Source organism: Polypterus senegalus, unplaced genomic scaffold, assembly GCF_016835505.1.
Source record: "Polypterus senegalus isolate Bchr_013 unplaced genomic scaffold, ASM1683550v1 scaffold_2608, whole genome shotgun sequence".
In the NCBI taxonomy this organism is placed as follows: domain Eukaryota; kingdom Metazoa; phylum Chordata; class Cladistia; order Polypteriformes; family Polypteridae; genus Polypterus; species Polypterus senegalus.
Genome location: NW_024379238.1, coordinates 1 through 25,000, shown reverse-complemented (window position 1 = coordinate 25,000; position 25,000 = coordinate 1). Strand labels below are relative to the sequence as shown.

At 41.5% G+C, this 25,000-nt stretch overlaps 1 protein-coding gene across 1 annotated transcript; it reads right to left on the bottom strand.

Moving 5' to 3' along the window:
* Window positions 1-3,765: 3,765 nt before the first annotated feature.
* Window positions 3,766-24,994, bottom strand: LOC120519838 (intercellular adhesion molecule 5-like). The gene is made up of 5 exons (XM_039742621.1): window positions 24,778-24,994; window positions 21,067-21,339; window positions 20,126-20,404; window positions 13,558-13,797; window positions 3,766-4,778 (listed from the first exon to the last, which is right to left on the bottom strand). Exons 1-5 carry the CDS (start codon window positions 24,947-24,949, stop codon window positions 4,576-4,578), a joined length of 1,167 nt encoding a protein of 388 aa, XP_039598555.1. The 5' UTR covers window positions 24,950-24,994; the 3' UTR covers window positions 3,766-4,575.
* Window positions 24,995-25,000: the final 6 nt, after the last annotated feature.

Here is a 25,000-nt window from a genome sequence, read left to right as displayed (position 1 = left end):
ATGATAAGAGGCTGTAGAGGGGGAGGATTCTTCCTGAAGTCCGATATTATTTCTTTGGTCTTGTCTATGTTGAGGATGAGGTCATTCTCCTCTCCGTAGACAAGAATGTTGTTTACCAGGGTCCTGTACCCTTACTCGCCCAATTGATGAGCCCCAAGATGGTGCCAGTGATGTACACACACTAGTGATGATACATGGTATGTCTGGTTACACTCTATAGATAAGTTAAGTAAATCAAGTGACCAAAACTTGCAAACCAATGGGATGTCCAGTGGAGCTCTGACTCCCGGGGGTCTGCGAACCCCCAAAATTTCAACACTTCCCACATTAGACGTCTGATCATGGGGCCCATGTGCAGTGTATGATCCACATATGGGAAGGGGCGGCTCTGCACAGATGCACAGGAAGGCTGATTATTTAATGTAAAATGGGCAGGTGGGTCTTAGTGAGCACCTAAGATGGAGTCTTACTGTGGTCTCTCACTCCCTTTCCTCAAACACTGACTCTCAGATCACTAAGTCTGCTGTCAATTGAAGAACCTCTCAAGCACTCACAGCAAACAAAAAATAGGACTAGCTACCCTATCAGATTGCATGTCATTAGATCACAAAAAAAAACCCAGAAATCCTCGAAAGTGTCCTTAACCATGGGTGCCCAAAATGGCAGCATCAATAACAAAAATAAAATGGCTGGACTGCATTTCCTGATAAAATGATAAAGTCCATAAAGCCATAACAACAACTCATAGAAGTATTCAAATATTTGCTGTTGTTAATATTCTAAAACATTTAAAATACTAGTAAACCAGTTAATTCACATAGAGCAAGCTGAACCTTTCCACTTTGGCAAGACAGTGTTTTGTTTTCACCATGGAAAAATTCAGCTTCACTGATCTTTTTCCTTCTTTCTTATTACAATGTTCTTTGTCACGGTTGATTACCAGTAAACACAATACACACTTGATTCTGAATTTAGAAGATATATGTAGAATGTCCTGGGGGTTATTATTAGATGGGCTTGACCTTTTATTGTAATCAGCGTTTCAGCCCACCAGTAAGATGCTCAGCCATGCTTTTCTTTCTGCCATGTCACTGTGTTAAGTACTTTTCCAAGGTTGTCATGAATTTTTTTTTTTGACTTTCCAGAACAGATCAGGCCACAAAGAAGGTTCTAACCCCAGTAATTCATGAATACGAGCAGATTGCCATACAGTATGTGCTTGATGGCTAGCAGAAGCCACAGTGGTCATTCTTCCTCTTCCTATCATGTAATCCGCTGTCTGCAATTTGCCTTATGCTCAGCGGATGTCGCCGTTCTTCTTTTTCTTCTTCCTATTATGATGTCCTTCATCACATAATCTGCTTTTGCAGATGCTGCCACTTTTTTTTACCATGTACCCTCTCCATCAATTCTGCCATAAGAAAGACACAAACCCCAATAACTTCACTGAGCTTGGTGCACCCATTTTTTTTTACTTTACCAGCACATATCACATTATAAGCTTTTGATTAAGATCAGATAGATAGATCTACTCCAAAAATATGGAAAATGTGTATGCTAAAAAAAAATCAGATTTATAAAACCTACCATTTGCACATTTAGATAGATAGATAGATAGATAGATAGATAGATAGATAGATACTTTATTACATAGTGTGGGGTCTCCTCAGTCTGTCAGTGGAGCAGGATGGTGACAGCAGTCTGTCTCTGAAGCTGCTCCTCTCTCTGGAGATGATCCTGTTCAGTGGATGCAGTGGATTCTCCATGATTGACAGGAGTCTGCTCAGCGCCCGTCGCTCTGCCACGGATGTCAAACTGTCCAGCTCCGTGCCTACAATAGAGCCTGCCTTCCTTACCAGTTTGTCCAGGTGTGAGGCGTCCCTCTTCTTTATGCTGCCTCCCCAGCACACCACCGTGTAGAAGAGGGCGCTCACCACAACCGTCTGATAGAACATCTGCAGCATCTTATTGTAGATGTTGAAGGACACCAGCCTTCTATGGAAGTATAGTCAGCTCTGTCCTCTCTTACACAGAGCATCAGTATTGGCAGTCCAGTCCAATTTATTATCCAGCTGCACTCCCAGGTATTTATAGGTCTGTACCCTCTGCACAGTCACCTCTGATGATCACGGGGTCCATGAGGGGCCTGGTCCTCCTAAAATCCACCACCAGCTCCTTGGTTTTCCTGGTGTTCAGGTGTAAGTGGTTTGAGTCACACCATTTAACAAAGTCTTTGATTAGCTTCCTGTACTCCTCCTCCTGCCCACTCTTGATGTAGCCCACAATAGCAGTGTCGTCTGCAAACTTTTGCATGTGGCAGGACTCTGAGTTGTATTGGAAGTCCGATGTATAAGGCTGAACAGGAGAAAGTACAGTCCCCTGCGGCACTCCAGTGTTGCTGACCACAATGTCAGACCTGCAGTTTCTGATGAAATGTCACACCAGTTTGCTTTACTAGCACATATGACATCATAAGCTTTTGACTAAGACCAACATTAAGATTCTGGCTCCTGTGGTTTGCAAGTAATCAGATACCAGACAGACAGACAGGCCTTAGCATTTTCTATATACAGATTGCAGATATTGTAAGGTTTCTAAACTCTTTTGGCACTCCCCCAAACTGGATGACAAGCCAAAGAGTATCTTTAGGAATGATCACCATGCCTGTGAAAGACAGTATATCCATTGTCAGGGCAACCGCAGACTCCCAGCACTGTAGTGGCTCGCAGCCAAAGCAAGTCCAAGCCATCGCATTTGCGCTGTAAGTGCCTGTCGTCGATGGGTGATGCAAGGAACAGTATTACTTGGCCACGACCCTGCCTTATTGCCGTGTCTGTGTAGGAGAGTGGTAGATCCCGCTACATGTAGGTTAGGTGCATTGGTGATCCTAAATTGTCCCTAGTGTGTGCTTGGTATGTAGGTGTGTGGGTGTGCCCTGCGGTGGGCTGGCGCTCTGCCCTAGGATTTGTTCCTGCCTTGCACCCAATGTTGGCTGGGATTGGCTCCAGCAGACCCCCGTGACCCTGTGTTAAAATATAGTGGGTTGGATAATGGATGGATGGATAGATAAAAAATAACCGTGATTTTCCTGTTCCGAGGCTGAATAAAGCTGGTTTTGCTAAAATAATGAGACTCAGCCTCGTATTTTGGGGTGCAAGACAGGGACTCACACGTCACAATATTAGCTAGGAAAAAATTTCCATCATATGGAAAATTTCATCAGAAAATTACAAATCATAATTAAACCACTGAGGTGGGCTGGCGCCCTGCCCGTAGTTTGTTTCGTGCCTTGTGCCCAGTGTTGGCTGGGATTTGCTTCAGCAGACCCCCGTGATGCTGTGTTAAGAATATAGCAGGTTGGATAATGGATGGATGGATAATTAATCCAAACATTTTTGATTTGCAGGGGATCCATGGGATGAATTATCCCCCTGAAAGCCCCAGTATTTTGTACCTTGAAATGCCATTTTGATCCACTTGGCACTTGTGTATTGATGCAATGACAATAAAACCAACTTGACAGAATTACTCACCTGATGCTGTGCACAAAAAAAAATATTTCATATTACCATTTTATCAGAAAATTAAATTTTTACAGAATGTATTTAAAAATATAAAAATGACTTCATATTATTGGTGTAGCATGCCTGTCATTTGGATCAAAGCACCAAGGCTGAAAAGAGTGAAGTGAGTCCAAGATGATGGGAGCGAATGCCTGAGCCAGTCCAGCATCACCACTTTCAATTACAGTGTCTTTACAACACGTTAAGGTCAGTTATAAGACATCTTTTAATTCTGAACATAGAGTAAATACAAAACGTAGTAGATTCAAATCAAGTGCAATTCTATTAAAAAATAAATTAAGTAAAAAATAAAAACCCACACACTTTTAAACAGTCCATATAATCTTCAAAGGCATTTTAGTAATGAACACTCGAATGGCCTCCAAAAAGAACAGTAGTAGCTGCGGGCAACTCTTCTCCTGCAATGCCATCTCAGCTAACACATCCACCCTGCAGGGGGCGCTCTTCTGTGTAATCCTTTCAGATTCCATGTGAACATTTTTGGGCACTGGGAACAGACCGGTAGGTAGCATAAAGAACCAGTCAATGCAGATCCCCTCACATGAGCCCCTCTTGACGGCCAACTGGCATTTCCCAGATGTACTGATTTGCTGAGCGACTTGAACCCTGTTTCTGGAGAGGATTTCTTTTTTTTTTCGGGAAAAGAAACCTCTTTAACACTGCATAGTATAACAAAAAATGAATTTTACTGTACAAAGGAAAGCATCTAAATGCTAATTAGTGTAAAATGTAAAAAGAAAATATACAAATTCAGCCCTCCAATGTACTGATGACACAGATCCCGTGGTAACGAAGTCCATCAGATGTGGCTTATTTGATTCACTGAGGGCATCTGCTTGGTGCTGTGGCCCCACAATAATCTGTGTGCTACAAACGTCCGGTTCGTCCGTCGTGCGGCCACAACTCCTCCTTCACGCTCCTCATTTAATGTTCAGCTCCAGGCGCTGTCCAGGAAAGACACCTAAAATGGGCAATAGTCTCCAGGTAAATCCTAGACATTTACGGGCTGTAAGGGATGCTTCTCTTTATTGTCATTGTGGGCCACATGGCCATTACGGGATGGGTTCTTTATGTCCTTGACGTCATACTCACCAGTTTTGGTTTTCTTGCGATATATACAATATAAAATAAAAATCATGATCAAAACAACTGTAATTGCAAGTATGATATATATATAGAGTAAAACGTTGGGACCTGTGAAAAACAACAAAAAGATAAATTATTACAAAAATAATCATTGTCATATTGCCTAATACACTACAGGGAACCTCATTCAGTCACATTAATAATAATAAAAAAATAATAAATTACATTTACATAGTGATTTAGGGCAGCACGGTGGCGCAGTGGGTAGCGCTGCCGCCTCACAGTTAGGATTTCGCTTCCCGGGACCTCCCTGCATGGAGTTTGCATGTTCTCCTCGTGTCTGCGTTGGTTTCCTCCCACAGTCCAAAGACATGCAGGTTAGGTGCTTTGGCGATCCTAAATTGTCCCTAGTGTGTGCTTGGTGTGTGTGTGCATGTGCCCTGCGGTGGGCTGGAGCCCTGCCCGGGGTTTGTTTCCTGCCTTGCGCCCTGTGTTGGCTGGGATTGGCTACAGCAGACCCCCGTGACCCTGTGGTTGGGTGTAGCGGGTTGGATAATGGATGGATGGATGGATAGTGATATGTATAGATAGTGTGGAGTCAGTTCAACCATCACCAATGTACAGCATCCACCTCGATGATGCAATGGCAGCCATTCTTGTGCCAGTCTGCTCACCACACATCAGCTATTGGGTGGTGAAGGAGTGAGAGAGAGATAGTTAGCCAATAGGGGGACAGGGGATGATTAGGGGCCAGAATGAGCAGGCTGTGGTGTGCAGTTTAGCCAGTACATCGGGAAACAAAAAGATGCCTAGGTTATGAGTTTATACTACAGAGAGTCAGGACCTCAGTTTAGGTACACACAATTATTTCTGCCCAGTATACCCATCACTGCACTGGGGCACTGGGATCCACAAACAGTCCACAGAGTAAGCGCCCTCTGCTGGACTCGTAAACACCTATTTCAGCAGCAACCCAAGCTTTCCTGGTTGGTTTCAGATCCAAGTACTGGCCGAGCCCAAACATGTTCAGCTTTAATATATTTATACTGTGAAATTGTGTCATTAAGACACAAACAGCCTCACCATAAACTGGGTAATTTTCAGCATAGATTAGAAATGGTGCCAGAAGTGGGACTCCAAAGAGATCTGGCAAATTACACTGTAACTGCAGAAGTGGTCAGAAAAAAAAAGAAAAATTAAAAAAGAGGTCCAACTGCTCATCACCCGTATCACAGACGTATTCATCAAAGCCACTTGGTAAAAATACAGAGGATTCAGAAAGTATTCCTACCCCTTCACTTTCTGCACACGTTAGTGGATAAATTTACCATCTTCCCCATCATCTACACTCAATAACCCATTATGATAAAGTGAAAACGTGTTATCAGACAGGTCTGCAAATTTATGACAAATCAAACGGTATCAGTGTGACATTCCATCATGTATCCCTGCTTGGAATTCAAATCAATTCCTTTTCTGTGTGTCTCTGGAATTTCTTAATCTTAAAATTCTTCTTTTTTTGCACTACAATTTGGTTTTGGTGCTCCTGTTATGCCGACTCACAGTCATAACCCTTTTTTTCTGTCTCCTGACCTCAGTTCTTTTCCTGATCCTTTGGGGTTTATTTTCTCACTGCTCAGTTTGCTGGCAGTACATTAGCACAGTCTGACCAGTCAAACCAGGCACAGACTCTAACTAAAATTTACTTGTGCAAGTTTTGGACCTGGAAGGACAGGACAGCTATGTGGCTCCTCCATAGTGACATCTGACAACCCCATCATCTGTGGCCATTTATCTTTTAGTCTTTCAGTGATCTCTGAGCCCTTTCTTATTTGCAGTGGTGATGGACAGGCTGACAGATGAGATTAGACAGGAGTCCCCGTGGACTGTGATGTTTGCTGATGACATTGAGATCTGTAGGAGGGAGCAGGTCGAGGAGACCCTGGAGAGGTGGAGATCTGCTCTAGAGAGGAGAGGAATGAAGGTCAGTAGGGCCACCAAGACAGAATACATGTGTGTGAATGAGAGGGAGGTCAGTGGAATGGTGAGGATGCAAGGAGTAGAGTTGGCGAAGGTGGATGAGTTTAAATACTTGGGATCAACAGTTACAGAGTAATGGGGATTGTGGAAGAGAAGTGAAGAAGAGAGCACAGGCAGGGTGGAGATGGTGGAGAAGAGTATCAGGAGTGATTTGTGACAGACGGGTATCAGCAAGAGTGAAAGGGAAGGTCTACAGTACGGTAGTGAGACCAGCTATGTTATAAGGGATGGAGACGGTGGCGCAGAAGACAGAGCTGGAGGTAGCAGAGTCAAAGATGCTAAGATTTTCACTGGGTGTGACGAGGATGGACAGGATTAGAAATGAGGACATTACAGGGTCAGCTCAGGGTGGGCAATTGGGAGATAAAATCAGAGAGGCGAGATTGCATTGGTTTGGACATGTGCAGAGGAGAGATGTTGGGTATATTGGGAAAAGGGTGCTAAGGTTAGAGGTAAGAGGAGAAGAGGAAGGCCTAAGAGAAGGATGTGGATATGGATGTGGTGAGAGAGGACATGCAGGTGATGGATGTAACAGAGCGAGATGACGAGGATAGGAAGAGATGGAAAAAGATGATCTGCTGTGGCAACCCCTAATGGGAGCAGCTGAAAGAAGAAGAAGAAGTGATCTACAAGACACTAAGGTGCCCTCTGTCAGGAGTTGCCCAAAGCTCTGCCCCTCCACTCATTTTTGTTATACATCTCAGAAATGGCTGCCCCTACAGTCCTTAGAGGTTACAGAGAATATTGAAATCAATCATCCAGTGAGTGTCACATCTGATAAACAGAGAGGTCAGAGGGTGATGATAGAACAAAGAATTTCACAGCATGAATGTGTGGTCAAAAAAATGTAACAGATTTGCATGATGATATTGAGTTGGCATTAATTAATTAAAATACCTAACGAGACTTGACACCACCTTGTCACATCCAAACCTCCAAAAAATAAGGCTGTTCTAGAGGCAAATGGAAGGTGGGGTGGGGGGGACGAGCCCACCTGGTACAAGAATGGTGGACTATTAAAAAGGTCACCGAGTGTATGCAACATAACTCTTTAAAATTAAACGGCAGCAAAATCAAAGTCCTGCTAAAGACCACATTAAGAAAATAGATAGATAGATAGATAGATAGATAGATAGATAGATAGATAGATAGATAGATAGATAGATAGATAGATAGATAGATAGATAGATAGATAGATAGATAGATAGATAGATAGTGCACTCCTATTCAATCATTCTTGCTGATAATATCATCATCAGACCTTCTTCTTCTGCTAGGAATCTCGGTGTCAGTTTTAATTCCTCCTTCTCATAAATTTCATTAACATTCTTGCTGATAACCTCAAGCATGACTCTGGTTTGGAATTCTGCACTTGGGGTGATGTTTAATGATATGCTTTACTGGATAGTTTCTTAAACTACAGGCTGTGAGCTAAAATGGCTACAACTTACTGCTGTATTTAATGGGAATGGGTTGCAAATGGTCTCTAATGGGTGGCTATGAATGTTGGTAGCAATTGTGTCTTGAAGACATTAAGAAAGGCAAGATTGGCTCACGAGAGAAAAAAAAGGTTTATGAAACCCTGCTTTATAACACCGAATAACTCTCAGGACAATATTCTGCTGCCATCTAGTGGATGAAACAACATCATTCTGTAAAAAAATAAATAAATAAAAAAATTTCTATGCTTTCTGCCACTTTATAGCAAATCATCAATATTCATGAGTGAGGTGGAGCCTCCACCAAAAACACAATGGCAAATGAAAAGCCGTAAAGGCAGTTTTACAATGAACTGAAACGGAACCATTGCTTGAAATGAGTAATAGTGATGATGATGTGAATTTGGTCATCAGACTTCATTAAAACTGACACATGACATGGCACTGTACATCAAAATCGCATTGATATCCCTGATGAATTTGGTCATGTGATGCTTCATTGTGCTGTAACAGTAGATATGTGACAAAAAGGTAAAATGATTGCGGATGCTGCGGTGGGCTGGCGCCCTGCCCTGCCTGGGGTTTGTTTCCTGCCTTGCACCCTGTGTTGGCTAGGATTGGCTCCATTAGACCCCCTGTGACCCTGTAGTTTGGATATAGCAGGTTGGATAATGGATGGATGGATGATCGCGGATGAATGCAAGCTAACAAGCAAGATGTTAGCCCCCTAAGCAATGTTCACAATGCGGCGAATGTCAAACGTTTGTGTCCAGGGAAATGTAGAAGTCACTAAGCCTTGTGCGTTGGTACACTACAAATAACACAATGGGCATGTTGATGGCGTGGATCACAGACTGAGATTCTACCCTCTCGTGCGCAAGCAACAGAAACAATATAGGAAACCACAGCCTGTATCAGACAGCCCTGGTGTCACAATCACTAGTAACAGCGTGTTTGGTGGGCTCACAGAGGGGCTTAAAGTGGAGAAGGACAAACAAACTATGATTGCCTTCACTTCACTATTAGCATGTAGACTTGTCTTGCTCAACTGGAAGAATCCTAGCCAACCTCTTTTAAAACAGTGGGTAGCAGATGTTATATACTATTTGAAATTGGAAAAAGTCAAATTCTCACTTAAGAGGATCTGTACAAAACTTTTTTAAAACCTGGCAGGACCCAATTAATTCCATTTTAGAATAAGCATTTACTGTATATTGGAGGAAAAGACTCCTTTCTTTACTACACTTAGCAGTTTTGCTCCGGTTGTTGGCCTTCCTCTCTTTCTCATGGGTGGGGGTTGATTTAATTTTAGTTTTGTTAAGCTTGACTTGATTGTATGGAATGTTATATGCTTTTAATAAATTCAATAAAATTTACAAACACAAAAAAGAAAAGTGCACAAAGAAACACACTTCTCCAGTCCTGATTATGACTTTGGGCTGTGCATTGGTGACTGTCTCAGAACATATCACACTAAAGGATGTGCACTAAATCTGCACAGTGGTGGACACTCGACATGCATTTCCGATTGTATTTATGTTGATGTCTTGGCATTTATATATTTTCATTACACATAATCACACTTTTTTATTGTTGAAAAAAAATTCAACATTTTTGCCTTATTTTTCCAGGGGTAGATAAACATAAGAAACTTTCTTACTTCCACCTCCATAACATATCCCGTGTTTGCTCATTCCTCTCCTCTTCTAACGCTGAGAGACTACTTCCTGCTTTTTTTTCTATCCCGTATCAATTAGTCAAACTGCTTACTGGCCTGGTCCTCTTCTAATCTGTTATCACAACTCTGCTGCAAGAGTCCTGACACAAACCCGCATCACAGCCATCCTGCTCCCATCTCCACCGGCTCCCTATGTCTTACAGGATTGAGTACAAAATTCTGCTACTAACCTATGAAGGTTTAAATGGCGTTGCACTGGATCACCTGGGTAATGTCCTCCGTCACTCTGCTCCTGCCTGCCCACTAAGGCCCACCGATTCTGGCCATCATGTTGTGTCTCAAAACCAACCTGCACAGTGTAATTACTAGAGCCTTCAGCTGTATTGCTCTCAGACTTTGGAAAGACCTCCCTAAATGAGTGAGATCAGCTGACTGATTTCATTCTTTCAAAAAACAGCTTCAGACTCCTTTATTCAGGAGGGCATGGAACTGACCCTGACATTCTTTTTTTTTTTTTTTTATTAATTTTATTACAATCCATACAAAGCAATCAAGATTTTACAAGAAGAAAAATTGAGTTAAGAACAGATCGATCCCCACCCCTGAGAGAGAGAGCAAGCCAAATAACGTTAAATTTAAGGCTTGTAAACATACCTAATTAAAAAAAAAAAAATTCTCTGTGCTTTATGAACTTATTTTAAAATATTACTGATTAGATCCTGCCATGTTTTGAAAAAGTCTGTACAGATCCTCTAACTGAGTATTTGATTTTTTCCAATTTCAAATAATATAACACATCAGTCTCCCACTGACTTAAAAGAGGAGAGTTTGGGTTCTTCCAGTTTATCAGAATGAGTCTGCGTGCCAACAGTGTAGTGAATGCAATCACAATTTGTTTGTCTTTCTCCACTTTAAGACCCTCTGGAAGAACCCCAAACACAGCTGTTAATGGGTTAGGAGGGATTGTGAGTCCAAGGCTGTCTGACAGGTAATTAAAATTTTTGTCCAGAATAATGTTAATTTGGTGCAGGCCCAGAACATGTGACCCAGTGAGGCTGGGACTTGGTTGCAACGCTCGCAGGTTGGATCATGCCCTGGAAACATTTTGAGAGTTTTAGTCGAGACAGATGTGCTCGATATATAATTTTGAGTTGTATAATTGTATGCTTTGCATATGGAGCTTGAGTGAATTCTCTGCATTGCTACTTTCCACTCCTTTTCTGATATATTAATTGAAGATCTTTTTCCCAGTGTCCTCTTGGATCTTTGAAAGGAGGGATTGTAAAAGGATTTTATATATTGTAGAGATGGAGTCTAACTCCTTGAAATTGAGCAATAATTTTTCCAGCATGGTTGAGGGTGCAAGATGAGGAAAATCTGGAAGGTTCTGTTTAACAAAGTTCCTGATTTGAAGATAGTGAAAGAAATGTGTAGCTGGAATGTTAAATTTGGAATGTAATTGTTCATAGGATGCAAAGACGTTGTCTATATAAAGATCTCTAAGCAAGTTAATTCCAAATTTTTTCCAGATATTAAAAACTGCATATGTTTGTGAAGGTTGAAAGAGGTGGTTCTCTTGCAGGGTGCCACAGAAAGAAGCTTCTCCGTCTTAAAATGCTTTCTACATTGGTTCCAGATTCTAAGTGAGTGGAGCACAATTGGGTTATTAGTGTATTGCCGATAACGTGTGTTTATTGGAGCACAGAGCAAGGAATACAAAGAAGTACTGCAGGATTTTACTTCTATTGCGGTCCATGCCTGTGTATGTTCTTCTATTTGTGTCCAGGTTCTTATCGCCTGTATATTTGCTGCCCAGTAATAAAACTGGAAGTTAGGTAGAGCCATGCCACCTTCTGCCTTTTGTCTTTGTAGGGTCGCTCTTTTGATGCGTGGATGTTTTGAATTCCAAATAAATGAGGTTATTGTTGAATCTAATTGCTTAAAGAATGATTTATTAATGTATATTGGGATGTTTTGAAATAAAAAAAGGAGCTTAGGAAGAATATTCATCTTAACAGTGTTAATTCTTCCAGCTAGTGTGAGATGAAGGGTTGACCATCTATGCAAGTCTTGTTTAATTTTTTCCATGCAGATGGCGAAATTTTGTTGATAAAGAGCTTTATGTTTACTTGTGATGTTTACCCGAGGTATTTAAACTGTTCTGCAATGATAAAAGGTAGGGTGTCTAATCTAATATTATATGCTTGAGAATTCACTGGAAAGAGTACACTTTTATTCAGATTAATTCTGAGACCAGAGATCTTTTGAAATTCTGTGAGTGCTGCTAAGACTGCAGGCACAGAATTTTCTGGATCCGATATATACAGTACCATGTCATCTGCATATAATGAGATTTTCTGTTCCAGTCCTTCTCTGCTAATCCCCTTTATCTGATCAGTATTTCGACAATGTATTGCCAGTGGTTCAATGGCAATCGCAAACAGCAGTGGTGACAAGGGCATCCTTGTCTAGTGCCACGTTCTAGTTTAAAGTAGTCTGAGCAAATGTTGTTGATGCAAACTGAAGCTTCTGGGTTAGTATACAGTAATTTAATCCATGCACAAATGTTCGGGCCAAACCCAAACTTCTCCAATGTAGTAAAAGGTATTTCCATTCAATCATGTCGAATGCTTTTTCTGCATCCAATGATAATAATATTTCTGGGGTGTTTGGTTTAGTTGGTGAGTATATTACATTAAACAGGCGTCGAAGATTTGAAGATATGTGTCGGCCCCTAATAAATCCAGTTTTGACCCTGACATTCTGGCCATCCCTCTCAGCCCAGGCACTCAGGGTGATTTGCAGTTGCACCACAAATTGAGTCATTTGTTTGGGATTTGCGTGTAGTATTTTGTAGCTTTATTCTGGTCTATCATCTCATATTTTAATTCAGAGCTTAGTATATCCAGGATTTATCTCTAGTTAGAGTCTTATGTGTATATTACTTTGTAGCCAGTATTGTGTATGCCCTGTTTTCAATTTGAATTTCTCTGAAGCACTTTGAGTATAGGAAATGCATTCATCAGTCATCATTTTCATTTTCCAAACCACTATATCGGGTCACGGAGGTCTGCTGGAGCCAATCCCTGCCAGCACGATGTGTAAGGCAGGAACAAACCCCAGTCAGGGTGCCAGCGTACCGCAGGGCACACACACACGGAACAATTTAGGGTTGCCAATGCACCTAACCTGCATGTCTTTGACTGTTGGAGGTAACCGGAGCACCTGGAGAAAACCCACGCAGAGAACATGCAAACTCCACACAGGGAGGACCCGGAAAACAAACACAGATCTTCTTACTGCAAGGCAGCAGCGCTACTACTTTATATAAAAAAAATGTACAGTTATTATTATTATATTATTATTATTTCATGTTCTTGTAGGACAGTATTAGGGTCATGTAATATGAAAAGTGTCAGATTAGTCTTTAGTCCTTGTAAGTGTTCAGTTTCTAAATTTAATTGAGAGGTCCAAGCTTAGGAAGCCTGAATTCTCCTTCTCATATAGATGCTGCCTGCAGGCCCTCCATGTTCTGCTTACAGACTCTGCCCTCAATGTCACAAAGCCATCCCTACAAGAGCTCTTAGGCGATAATCATAGTGGCATTGCCTCCATCCCACATCTGCTGTCTATGTGGCACACTGCTCACTCCTAGCCTCGGTGACCTGTCTTATATCATGGACACTTTAGGCCATGTCCAGCTGGTAGAGGAGGCCGAGCTAACACTTACTTTGGACAGTGACTGTGACGTTTAGTGTGGCCGTGCCCAGCGCATTCTTTGCTAGGCACACGTATGTTCCTTCATCTTCCGGACCCAGGCTCTTGTCAGGTTCAATACTTCTGTTCTCTTTTAACCACTCAATTACAGGTTTGGGGTTCCCATCAGCTTCACAGGTCATTTTGCTGGCCAGACTCTCGCCGCTTTTGAAGTTTTCTTTTTTTGGTAATTCTTTGAGAAAAACTGGTTGATCTGTAATAAAACAAAACAAAAGACATGCTTTTAAAAAAAATCATACACTTAAAAGCTGCATTATTTTGAAGGCAAACACATCATCAAAATAAAATGTCTTTAGTAGATTGTCTGTCAATGGTCAGCATTTGTGTTGGTATTTGAACAACTGCGACCATGGCAGGTGAGGTTATTCTATGGAGGACGATTGGGGCCAAACTAGATGTCTGTTCAGAATATGCAGTTGAAGCCATGGAAATGGGCAGCGAGTCAGTTGTAAGGAGTCTTGAGGATATGAGCTGATGGGGCGCACTGTCAAATATAAAACATATCATTGTACATTTACATGAAATTACAGCTGCTTCTGTCATTAGATGGATATTGGTTAACTACTTATTGTTTTCCTCATTTCTTGCAATGCTTGGAACTGGTATGTATTGGTTTGCATCATTTAGCCTAACACAGGGGTCTCCAACCTTTTTTCCCCCTTTTACAAAATGAAAATGGCCGAAAGCTACTCCTGTTTTCTAACGTTTATTTTCATAGCTTCTTTTAACCCAAACAAACTGAATAGTCTTGTTTTGCCTGAACATTTACAAAATGTTGGAGTCCACAACTCACAGTTTGCATTAAAATATCACAAAAAATATTTAGTTCAACTGCAAGTGCATTTTGTATATGTGTGTATGCATTTTCTAGTGTATCTCACACTACTGAATTAAAACATGAATGCTGTCAAAACAAAACAATGCAATTCCAAATACACAGATGTGACTTATTCATTTGTCATTTTGTCACATGTCACTGTTTCACTTTATTCACAGGTCCAGTTACATGTGTGATGTGTTGTTTAGTTTGTCAGATGACTGGCACTGCATGGAGTCAATAAGAGAGGCAGACATTTTCAGAGCTGCTTGGTGAAGATTCTTGTAGTTATCTGGCTCTACTAAGCCCCAGAAATGCTGAAAGTGCGGTTGAGACTTTAACTGCACATTATTTTGAAGGTTTACTAATACAGTGGAACCTTGGTTTGCGAGTGTTTTGCAAGACAAGCTAAAATTTGTAATAAATTTTGACTTGATAAACGAGCGAGGTCTTGCAATACGAGTAGTATGTATACGCTTTGTCTGCCGAGCGTCACGTGATCACAAATGAGCTGATGGTTCTTCTCTCTCTCTCTCTTGCTGCGGGATTGTGGGTAATCGTATCCCATTCTCGGCCTCAGTCGGCGTGCCCCACTCATATAATCAACATCCGTAAGAGCGTATACTATTTACTATAGCATGGTGAGCACATGTGTGTGTGTGCTGTAACGTGTGAGTGCCAGTCTTGCACCCCAAAACACAAGGCTGAGTCTCAGTACTTTAGCAACACCAGCTTTATTCAGCCTGAAACAGGAACAGCACGGTTATTTATTATTATTGTAGCGGGATCTATCTGTCCATCCATCCATCCATCCATCTATTACCCAACCCGTTCTATCCTAACACAGGGTCACAGGGGTAGCAGATCTACCGCTCTCCTATACACAGACACAGCAGTCAGGCAAGGTCAGGGGGCCAAGTTAGTGGCCAAGTAATACTGTGCCCTGCATTTATAATGTTCCTTGTATCACCCATCAACAGCAGGCACTTATAGCATGAATGCAATCTGTTCTGATTCGCTTTTACGGTGAACTGCTACAGTGCTGGGTGCCTGCTGCTGCTTCGAGACACTCTTCCACGTAATGTCCCATTGGGTGGAATCCCAAAAGAGTTTAGAAACTCACTCACACCAGCCATGATTCTTTTCAAAGGTTAATTTGTTTTATGTGTTTTTACTTTATATTTTGTATCAATCATTTTATATGAATAGTTTTGGGTTGTAGAACGGATCATCTGAGTTTCCATTGTTTCTTATGGGGAAATTCGCTTTGATATACGAGTGCTTTGGATTGCGAGCACGTTTCTGGAACGAATTATGCTCGCAAACCGAGGTTCCACTGTATATAATATATAAAAACCAATGTCCCTCTGTCTGTATGTATGTCTGTGCGCTTTTCATTAGAGAACTACTTAATGGATTTAGATCGGGTTTTTTCTATAATTTGCTTGAACATTCTGGTTGATTTTGCGACTTCTTTCATTTCGCTATGTATCAGAGTTCGCTTGCGGTGCTGATTTATTTGCGCGAATCCGGGCCGAGGGGAGGGGCCTTCCTCACTCACTCGCCAGCTTCGTGGGCATGGTCCTTAATTCCGCTTAGCTAGCGAACGAGAGAAAAATTGAATTCAACTTTGTTTGATATCCTTCTATATAAAAGCGGTCGGGATTGTCCTTCCGTCCCGTGAGTGCTACGCAGGCGCGGAGTTTGACAACGCCCCGTCCATTTTGCAATGCACGATGGGATTTGTAGTTTCGTTTTTCCAGGTAAAAGATGATTTTCTACTCCAGACTGTGCGATATCTTCTTCTTCTTTCTTACTATATAAAAGCGGTCAGGATTGTCCTTCCGTCCCGTGAGTGGAAAGCGTAGCGGTATTCCGCTTATCACAGACTTACTACTTGCAGCTTGTGGTAGGCGACATGATGTGAGCAGAGTTCTGGTGCTCCCATCATTCCCTTGCTTTTGTGCGCGATGCGCTGGAAAAATAGACAAAATTATGTCTCTGGAAATAATTAATGTTGATGGAGTGCAAATGCCTCACCGCGTAGTAAATATCAGGGGGGTTCAAAAGGGCGACCTCAATATAGAAAAAAAGTTTAAATTTCATCACAAAAATAACAAACTACGAGTATTAAAAGTAATACCGCTCAAATGTAATATAACCAAATTAATATGTTTGTATAAAATATCAAATTGATCTACATATTGAAAATTCCATTAAAAGTGGTCAACTTTAAAGTCGGTCGCCTTAAAAGGCGGGTCAGTCTAGTTTAAAATAAAGTGTTACTTAAGTCTTGATGAGTTTAAGTCCGGATATTCCCTGAAGTGTATGCCACATTGAAAAGAGAGATTGCATTTCAGATTGTGGATCGTGATATGATTTTTTGGAAAGATCGCCCACCTCTAATTTGACTAATCAAGTTTTCAAATTTATGTAAGATTCATTAACCCTTTGGCGAGCTCCTTGGAAAGGGGTGGTGAGCTATCGGTAGCTCACGAGCGACGTGCTGGAGTCCCCTAGCCTAACATGTTAAGGTTCTGTCACACTACAAGACCTTTCCAGCGATTTTCAGTCACAAATTTCATTTACAAATTTTTAACGAGTTGAAGTCAGTTGCAGCATGCCGCTACGTTCAGCAGTCGTGTAGTCCCGACATCCTGAGTGACTCAGTCCAACCAGTCTGCTGCTCCACCAAACAAATAAAACAGGTTTGGTTTTGTCTTAATTGGTACGGGTGGCTTTGTATGCACAAGCACTGAAAAGTTTTAGTGTATCTGAAAAGCAGTATAAGGCAGTGTCCATTGTGAAAAGGTGCTCCGGAAAACAGTTGGGTTGTGTGTGCTTGTATAATGCTGATAAAGTCAGTCTGCCAGTTTGCACATTGTTACTAATATAAACACAGTAGTAGTGCACCTGCAGATCACCATGAGACACCATGGGACAATGTCTATTCTAAAAAGGTGCTATATTCAATTAATTGGCTTATTTGTATTTATTATGATCCTCACTAAGACATTCTGCCTGTGCCCAAGCAGAGCACAATGGGACAGTGTCCACTAAGAAAAGGTGCTACATAAAATAAAATCTTCCTAGTTCTACTTCAATGAGCCAACAAATTTCCTTACACTGCTAGAAATATAAAAACAATTGTACTACACCCATAAGGCACCGTGAGCCAGTGTACACTGTGGAAAGGCACTATATGATGAAGCAAACAGAAAGTCTGGGCTTACAGACAGTTGCCTGATTGTAGGGCCGTGTCATTTCAGCACATCTGCGATGTACCATATTATCGAGGTGCTGGGCGTTTTAGCTTAGGATGCAGGAGTTTTGTCGTCTCGCAGATTGCTGTAACTCAGCACCCATACAGTAGAGGTATCTGGTAATGTTATGATGTTTCAAAGGTAAGTTATACCATTTTTTTTTTGCTTTGTGCCCTCCTCCACCATAACATATCGTCTATGGGGGATATGCGAAAGCTTTAGATTTGTCAAAAATTACGATCTCCGGTTTTCGATGGATTTCGAATTTTTAAAACATCGATATCTCGATGGTCATAGCCTCTTGAGGATGGTCTAGAGCTAAAACGGCTGAATGGAAAGATACCAAACTCGAAATGCAACCCTGTTATGAAAGGACGATGTGCTGATCGTGCAAGAGAAAGAGGCCCTTTAGAGGAACCCTCAAATACCATAATTCTGCAATTAATGATGAATACTTCTTGTCAATGGCTATCGCAATTTATGATCAGAAAGATCAGCCTCTGACCGGTAAATAATTAAGGAAATGTTGAATTGAATAGTTCAGGCTATAGTTCCTAGGGCGCAAAATCTACTGACGCTCATCTTTGATTTTTTTTAAATTTCTACAAATCACCATGCCATATTGGTGCATAACTCTAAAATTAGATCTGCATTGTCATAAAAAAGATTTGAATAAATGTCTAGTAATAGGATTTTTTTTAAAGAAACTAGAAGTTACAACTACTACTACTAATGATAATAATAATAATTACAACTTGCCCTCTCTATTTGTCTGGGTCAAATTTTGCAATCAATTATTTTTACCCACTTTCACTGAACTGATTTCCTTCAAACTTTTCATGTACGCTGATCTCTGGTGATAAAGCAGTATTTCATCTATTTTGGCCTGGGATCTGTACGTTAATTACGTTGTATTTAAATTTCTTATTTCCTGACAGATGACAGATATATATATATAGTGCTTTTACCCATCACACATAGTATATATGAAAAATTAGTCGTGAGTTCAAAATGGATATAGACAAATCTCTCTACGATGATAAAAAAATCAAGACGTGATCTTCTCTCAGACATTTTCACATCCCGCGAGACATGGCAGTGAGACAAAAGGACAGCTGCTGTACAGGCTTTTAAATGATCGACGCGCAGCTCTACAAGCAGAACACGGAGCCCAGCAGCTGATCCGACCGCATCTCCTTAGTGTGCGTTCAGCTCCCTCCCTTCAAAATGCGAGTAGCAGATACGTGAAGTGGCAGGCTCGTAGTGTGGTGGGTTTAGGGTGGGCGAGTGAAGCAAGCATTGCCCCCTAGTTAATATAATAAAAATATCTTTTTGATAAAGTGATACTGAGATTTTGGCAAATTACTTCAATATTACCGTTAAGCAGCATTAGCAAGTGGTTAACGTGTTGGCCGTTCAAATAGTAGAAGGTTAGAGATCAATCTAAACAAATTCATTTTTTTTTATTTAATTTTACCAGTTTTTCATCATTTATATACAAATTTGGCAAAATACTCTTTTTAGTGATGTGGCAAAATTGGCTCAATGGATAAAGTGTTGGGGAATTAAATGAATTATTTTATGGGTGCCTCACAATTTTATTTTTAAACACCTATGACCAACAAAATATTAGTACAAGTAAAACAAATACTTTTTAGTGCATTTTTGAATAAAATCGTGTCACTTAAATCTACATACTTCTGTCATATCACCTATGTTCATATATTCGATCTCTTTTTGCTGTTCCGTTATTTCACCGAGTAATCATTTCCGCTTGTTTGTGTTAATTCGATCTTTACTTTCTTTTTTTTTTGATACTTTCTAATTTCACTACTTTCATATTCTTTAACTTGCTCTGCATGTGTATCGTAACAAAGTTTTTTGGGCCTTTCGAATTCCACCGCTTTCATTATCTCTAACCTGCTCTGCATGTGTATCGTGCCAACGTTTTTGAATGTCTTTATGAAGTCTTAGAACGTATAAGATTTTTAAAAGATGGGTGCACATGAAGTGTGTCTGCCAAAGGCATTCCAACAACTGAGAGGTTAGATGACTGTGATCTTATTTTAACTTGTTTGTAACTAGGGCGTGACGTGCAAAAGTCACCGTCTCACAGGTCTCGCTTCCTAAAGGTTGTAAAGTCTGGTCTTGTGGCACGTCAAAGTGTCTTTCTGAGATGATCACATCTCGACCCAAGATTTTTTTATTATAATAGAGAGATGTGGATGGCGCCCTGTGTTTGTCAATAGTAAATGCATTATATGATGAATAATTGAATACTGTAATAAAGTGACGTTCTGATCATTCATTTGTGTTTAACTAAGCTGTAGGATTTTTCATTTGTCATGAAGGGACTGTGAGGTGACACTGAAGTGTCACATAAAAAGCCACACAAGGTGCCCACCTGCCCCCCCCCCCACCAATGCTTCAGATGTACTTACATTGGACATTGAGGGTGGCGCTGCTGTTCCTCGTGACCAGTCTGGTTGGTAGTTGAAGTGTAGCCTTACATGTAACTGTCATTCCATTATGTTTCCTCTGTCCCATATAGCTGTGAACCACCACCCTGCCAACAGTGCTTGCCAAATTTTCATGGTTGCCAAGGATTATCAGTATTTGGGTGGTATTGACTGGCTCCTGGTTGTCCACATGGCATGTGATATTTACCATATCATTCTCAGGAATGTGATCTGGAATGTCAATAGTGGGAGGTGGCAGCCCTGCAAGAACAAGAAACACAGTAAGCTGTTACAGTCCAGGGTCTGAAGTGCTGTAAAGATAACAAGGGCAGAAGTGTTAATCACTGCAATGCTGCACTGCCCCTCATTAAAGGTCCTAACTTCTGATCAGGATTTTGCCCTCAGGATATGATCAGATGGCTTTCCCACCTCTAAAACACAACAATGGTTCTCACAGAGTGTTCAAGGCAGTTACATCTGTTCAAATCTTATATATAGCACCTTTTAAGTCTATTTGTCTATTAGCTTTTCCAGAGATGTCAACAGGTGACACACTTATGTTTCCAGTCAGGCTGTCAGACCTTAATGGTGCCAGGTCAGGGGCCAACCCTAGGGTTCCTGTCCTAACATTCATAGCAGCTTTGCCTTGCAGGGTAATTGGTTTGGCACACAGCACAAGATCAGTCCCTGATTGTCTAATGGTGTAGCTTTAGGTCAGTACTTGTAATACATCTGCATGCCACCAGGTGACACTGTTGCTCATGAAAAACTGACCAATCTGGCTAAACCTCAACCTCAGAATTACACCAACCTGTGCCTTGATGCCATGTGATTCTGGTTTATATGGTACAGGAGGGCACCTGGCTTTACATCACCAAGACTACAACGACTAGTAAAGAATAAGAGGACTTGGCATCACTCACTGTATCCCCTCACAATCAGGTTGCTGGTTTCACTGAAGTTTTGCACTGAAACAGTGCAGGATATGTTCACCGGTGCAGCAGACTTTTGTGTGTAGATGGCATTCAGCAAGCCCGCTTCAACTGTCGAATTCACTTCCTTTCCATTAAAAAACACCTGCATCTCCACGTCTTTCAGTGGGAAGGAACCTTGAGCGGAGCAGACCACCAGTGAAGACGTCCCAATTTCAATATCCTCAGTGCTGCTAGCCAGGGATAAATTGGGTTTCTTTATATCTGAAAAGGAAGCAAAGCATTTAATGAATGAGCGAATCAGTCTTTGTTTGAATCGTGAACACTTTCCATTCAAGTTCTTTGAGTTTATTGTCATCATATTGTAGTGTACAGTCACACGCATTTGGAGAACAGAGGCATAAAGTGACTTGCTGTTCAGCGATGTTATGGCAAGCTAGATTAACATCAAGGACCTTACTTGGACAAGTCAGAATTCAGAAGAGTGAACGTTACTACCAATAGTCCGAATCTGAGCAGAAGATATCTACAATACTGTATATCTTTGGTTAGTCAAAATAGGATTTACATATACTGTGCTGTATTAATAATAACCTTTTCAATATTTAGACTTTTGAAAGCAAATTTGTACCTGTTACAGATGACTAAGTCACATTAAAGCAGAGATGTGCGGTCAGGGGAGGCAGGTCATCAGGAAAAGTAAAAAAACTAATAATAAGATACATTTGTCTACTGGTCTGTGCTATAAATTTGTTTTCTGTATGATTCCAATAATTTTGATCATTTTTATAGTCAAAATCTCTGAATTTATACATTTCCTGTTCAAAAGCAGGGGAGAAACGCGAGGTGCGGCAGCAACGAGCCTCTCCTCCCCTCGGACTGCGTTCACACACAGGGTTGATGCCTGCAATTGGCGCGTGCCTGGTACTGTCTCTCTGTGTGTCGCCAATATAATGTTTGCAGACACATTTATTATACACCCTGGCTTTCCACAGTCTGGCTAATATCTTTAATGAATGTGTGTGCCATATTTAGTCTTGCTGATCGGACAAAGGCACAAGGTGATGCAGACAGTACCGTGGCGCCCTGAAGGGGGCACATGTGAGCCCAACAGGTACTCGTTGCTGCTGTTCTTCTACGCAGGGGCGCCAAAAAGTTAGCGACATCAGAAAGTCAAGTGCACTGCAGCGGTCCGTTTACTTTTATTTTTTGTTCAGACTGACTGCCAAAATGGAAGATTAAGATTTTTAAGGTGTGCAAATGCCGAAATGTCATCCCTCACACTGGCCACAAGCGACAAAGTCTGCTTTTCAATTACGTCCGGCCTAAGATAAAAATAGTTTTAATAAAAATCTAAATTTCTCTCATAAATGTTAATAGTGTTTTAAATTATTTGTAATGATTTTCTGTTTAAATATATTTAGAATGAAATATCCTTAATTTGAATGTTTTTTTGTTTACACCTAGCCTACATGATACTTTAATAACCTTTTAATTTTTGTGTTAACTATTATTTTGTATTGAGCTAAATTAAATTAACATTGTTATTTAAAAAAAAAAAAAACCTTCTCATACAGTCAAGTCAAATCAAGTTGGGGAGCGTGCACTGGCACAGCGCATTACTGCACCCACCACACAACGAAACAACTCGGGATCCCGGTTGGCAACCCCCCAGACAGATGCACGGTCCAGTCCCACCCTCTGGAAATAACCCTCAATCTGCTGGAGCCAGGTGTTACGTGGGAGATCCCTTGACCTGGTCCAGCCACTCGGGTCCCCAACAATGAGGACCTTACGAGCCGGAGATTTCACCCTCGGGGAAACGCGCCACATGGCTGTAAGTGCTGTAGTGCTGTAACTGACGCTCCCTCACAATGCATGTAATGTGCCTCATTCGGGACTCCATGAGCAACACAAACTCAAACCAGCGGTATCCAAGGATTTTCCGGAGAGACAAATTATCAAAGGAGTCCAGTCTTTGTCTCAGGTGTCTGGATAGCGTCCATGTCTCGCAACCATATAGCAAGACAGGGAAAACTAGGACTCTAAAGACATGGCCCTTCGTCATTTTGCACAGATATCAGGAGTGCCACACACCCCTTTTCCAGCAATATCATGACCCCCCATGCTCTCCCAATCCGTCTACTGACTGTCAAAGGAAGAGTCACCAGAGACATGAATGTCACTGCCGAGGTAAGTAAACCTCTCGACAAGGTCAATACTCTCTCTGCAAACAGACACACTGCTGATGGCCGTGCTCAAGAGTTCATTAAAGGCCTGAACAGTGAACAGACAAAATTTTTAATCGACGTGGACTAAAGTTGCTTCTGGGACCCCTCTGGGATTAGACGCCCCAAACCTTAAACTTCACTAATTTCATAGTAGATCCACCTCAAGAACATGGCAACTCCACATACACATTGACCAGATGCTAGATTGGAGCACAAGATCATACAGCTGTGATGCAGCATTGTGTGTGTGCACACAGCGATACACAATAAGGCCTAAAGTATGTGGACACATCTCCAAAATTCTGAGTTCAGGTGTTTCCTTCTGGTATAACATTACGCACACAGCCATGCAATCTCCATTGACAAGTACTACCAGTAGAATGGGTCGTACTGAAGAGCTCAGCGACTCTAAAATGCAGCACTGTCATCGGATGCCACCTTTGACACAAATCGGTATGTGACATTTCTGCTCTGCTAGATCTAGCCTGGTCAACTGTAAGTGCTATCATTGTGAGGTGGAAACATCAAAAGCAACAACAGCTCAGCCACAAAACGGTAGCCCAAACAAACTCACAGAGTAGTGTCAATGACTGCTGATGCACATGAAATGTTCTTGTCCTTCTGGACTGTACAGTGCCTTCTGCAAAGCAGGGTGGAGGAGGGATAATGTCCGGGTTTTGCCAGTGACAGCAAGAAAAGACATTTTTGACAATTGTGTATTTCCAACTTTGTGGCCACAGTTTGTGAAGACCCTTTTCTATTCCAACATGACTCTACCCCGGGTCCATAAAGGCTATTAGCCCTGTCCTCAACCCTACTGGAACACCTGGAATGCCAATTGTGAGCCAGGGTCTCCTCGTTCAACATCAGTACCTGCCCTCAAAAATGCTCCTTTGGTTGAATGGGCACACATTCCCACCGACACGCTACAACATTTCACAGAAGGAAAGGTGGGGGCTGTCATAGCTGCGGGTTGGGGGTTTGGGGATCAACTCCATATTAATGGCCATGGTTTTGGAATGGAATTTACAACAAGCTTATATACGTGTGATACAAGTGTCAGGTCATAGAGTGTTATGTCTAAATAGGAACGTTTCAACAGTGCCACCTTCTGGTGATTCCAGTGGCCACTGATTAAAATATGTTTGTATTTGCAGGGGGCACAAGGCCGCACACAACAGATCCGGCATGACTGCCTAAAGACATCCATGACAGGGTGCAGAATGGCACATCACTCCTGGTAAGCTGAGGTTTGGAAGTGGCACATCACTCCTGGTAAGCTGAGGTTTTCTTCCATTATAAAATGAGGCCTAACTCAAGCAACCCTTAGGGTACCCCCTATTCTACCCTAGCATTCCTCATGCCCTCAGTGCCATGCCCTGGGGCTCCCTCTCTTTGTATTGTTCTGGGTGAGACTGGGCTTATTTTTACCATTATTAATCTACAATTGATCAAAAAAGATCAGACTTACCAACAACCGATATGACAGCAGGCTCTGAATGGTTGCTCAGTGTTATTTCAGTAAAGTTCAGCTCCACCTCACAGGAGTAATTCTTGCCATGGTCGCTCACACTTGAATAGATAGTGAAGGTCTCATGAAGATCAACAGGAGTCTTTGTGTTGTTACTGGCATACGTCTTCATGTCAAGCGTCTCATTGCCTTTGTTAAACTTCACTTTGACATATGCTAGTGG

Coding starts and splice junctions, on each gene's coding strand:
- LOC120519838 (XM_039742621.1), bottom strand. CDS start 24,949: ATGAAGACGTATGCCAGTAACAACACAAAGACTCCTGTTGATCTTCAT. Junction 13,798..20,125: donor CGCCACCCTCAATGTCCAAT/GTAAGTACATCT, acceptor GTTTTATTACAG/ATCAACCAGTTTTTCTCAAA. Junction 4,779..13,557: donor CGTCACAGTCACTGTCCAAA/GTAAGTGTTAGC, acceptor TGTTTTTCACAG/GTCCCAACGTTTTACTCTAT.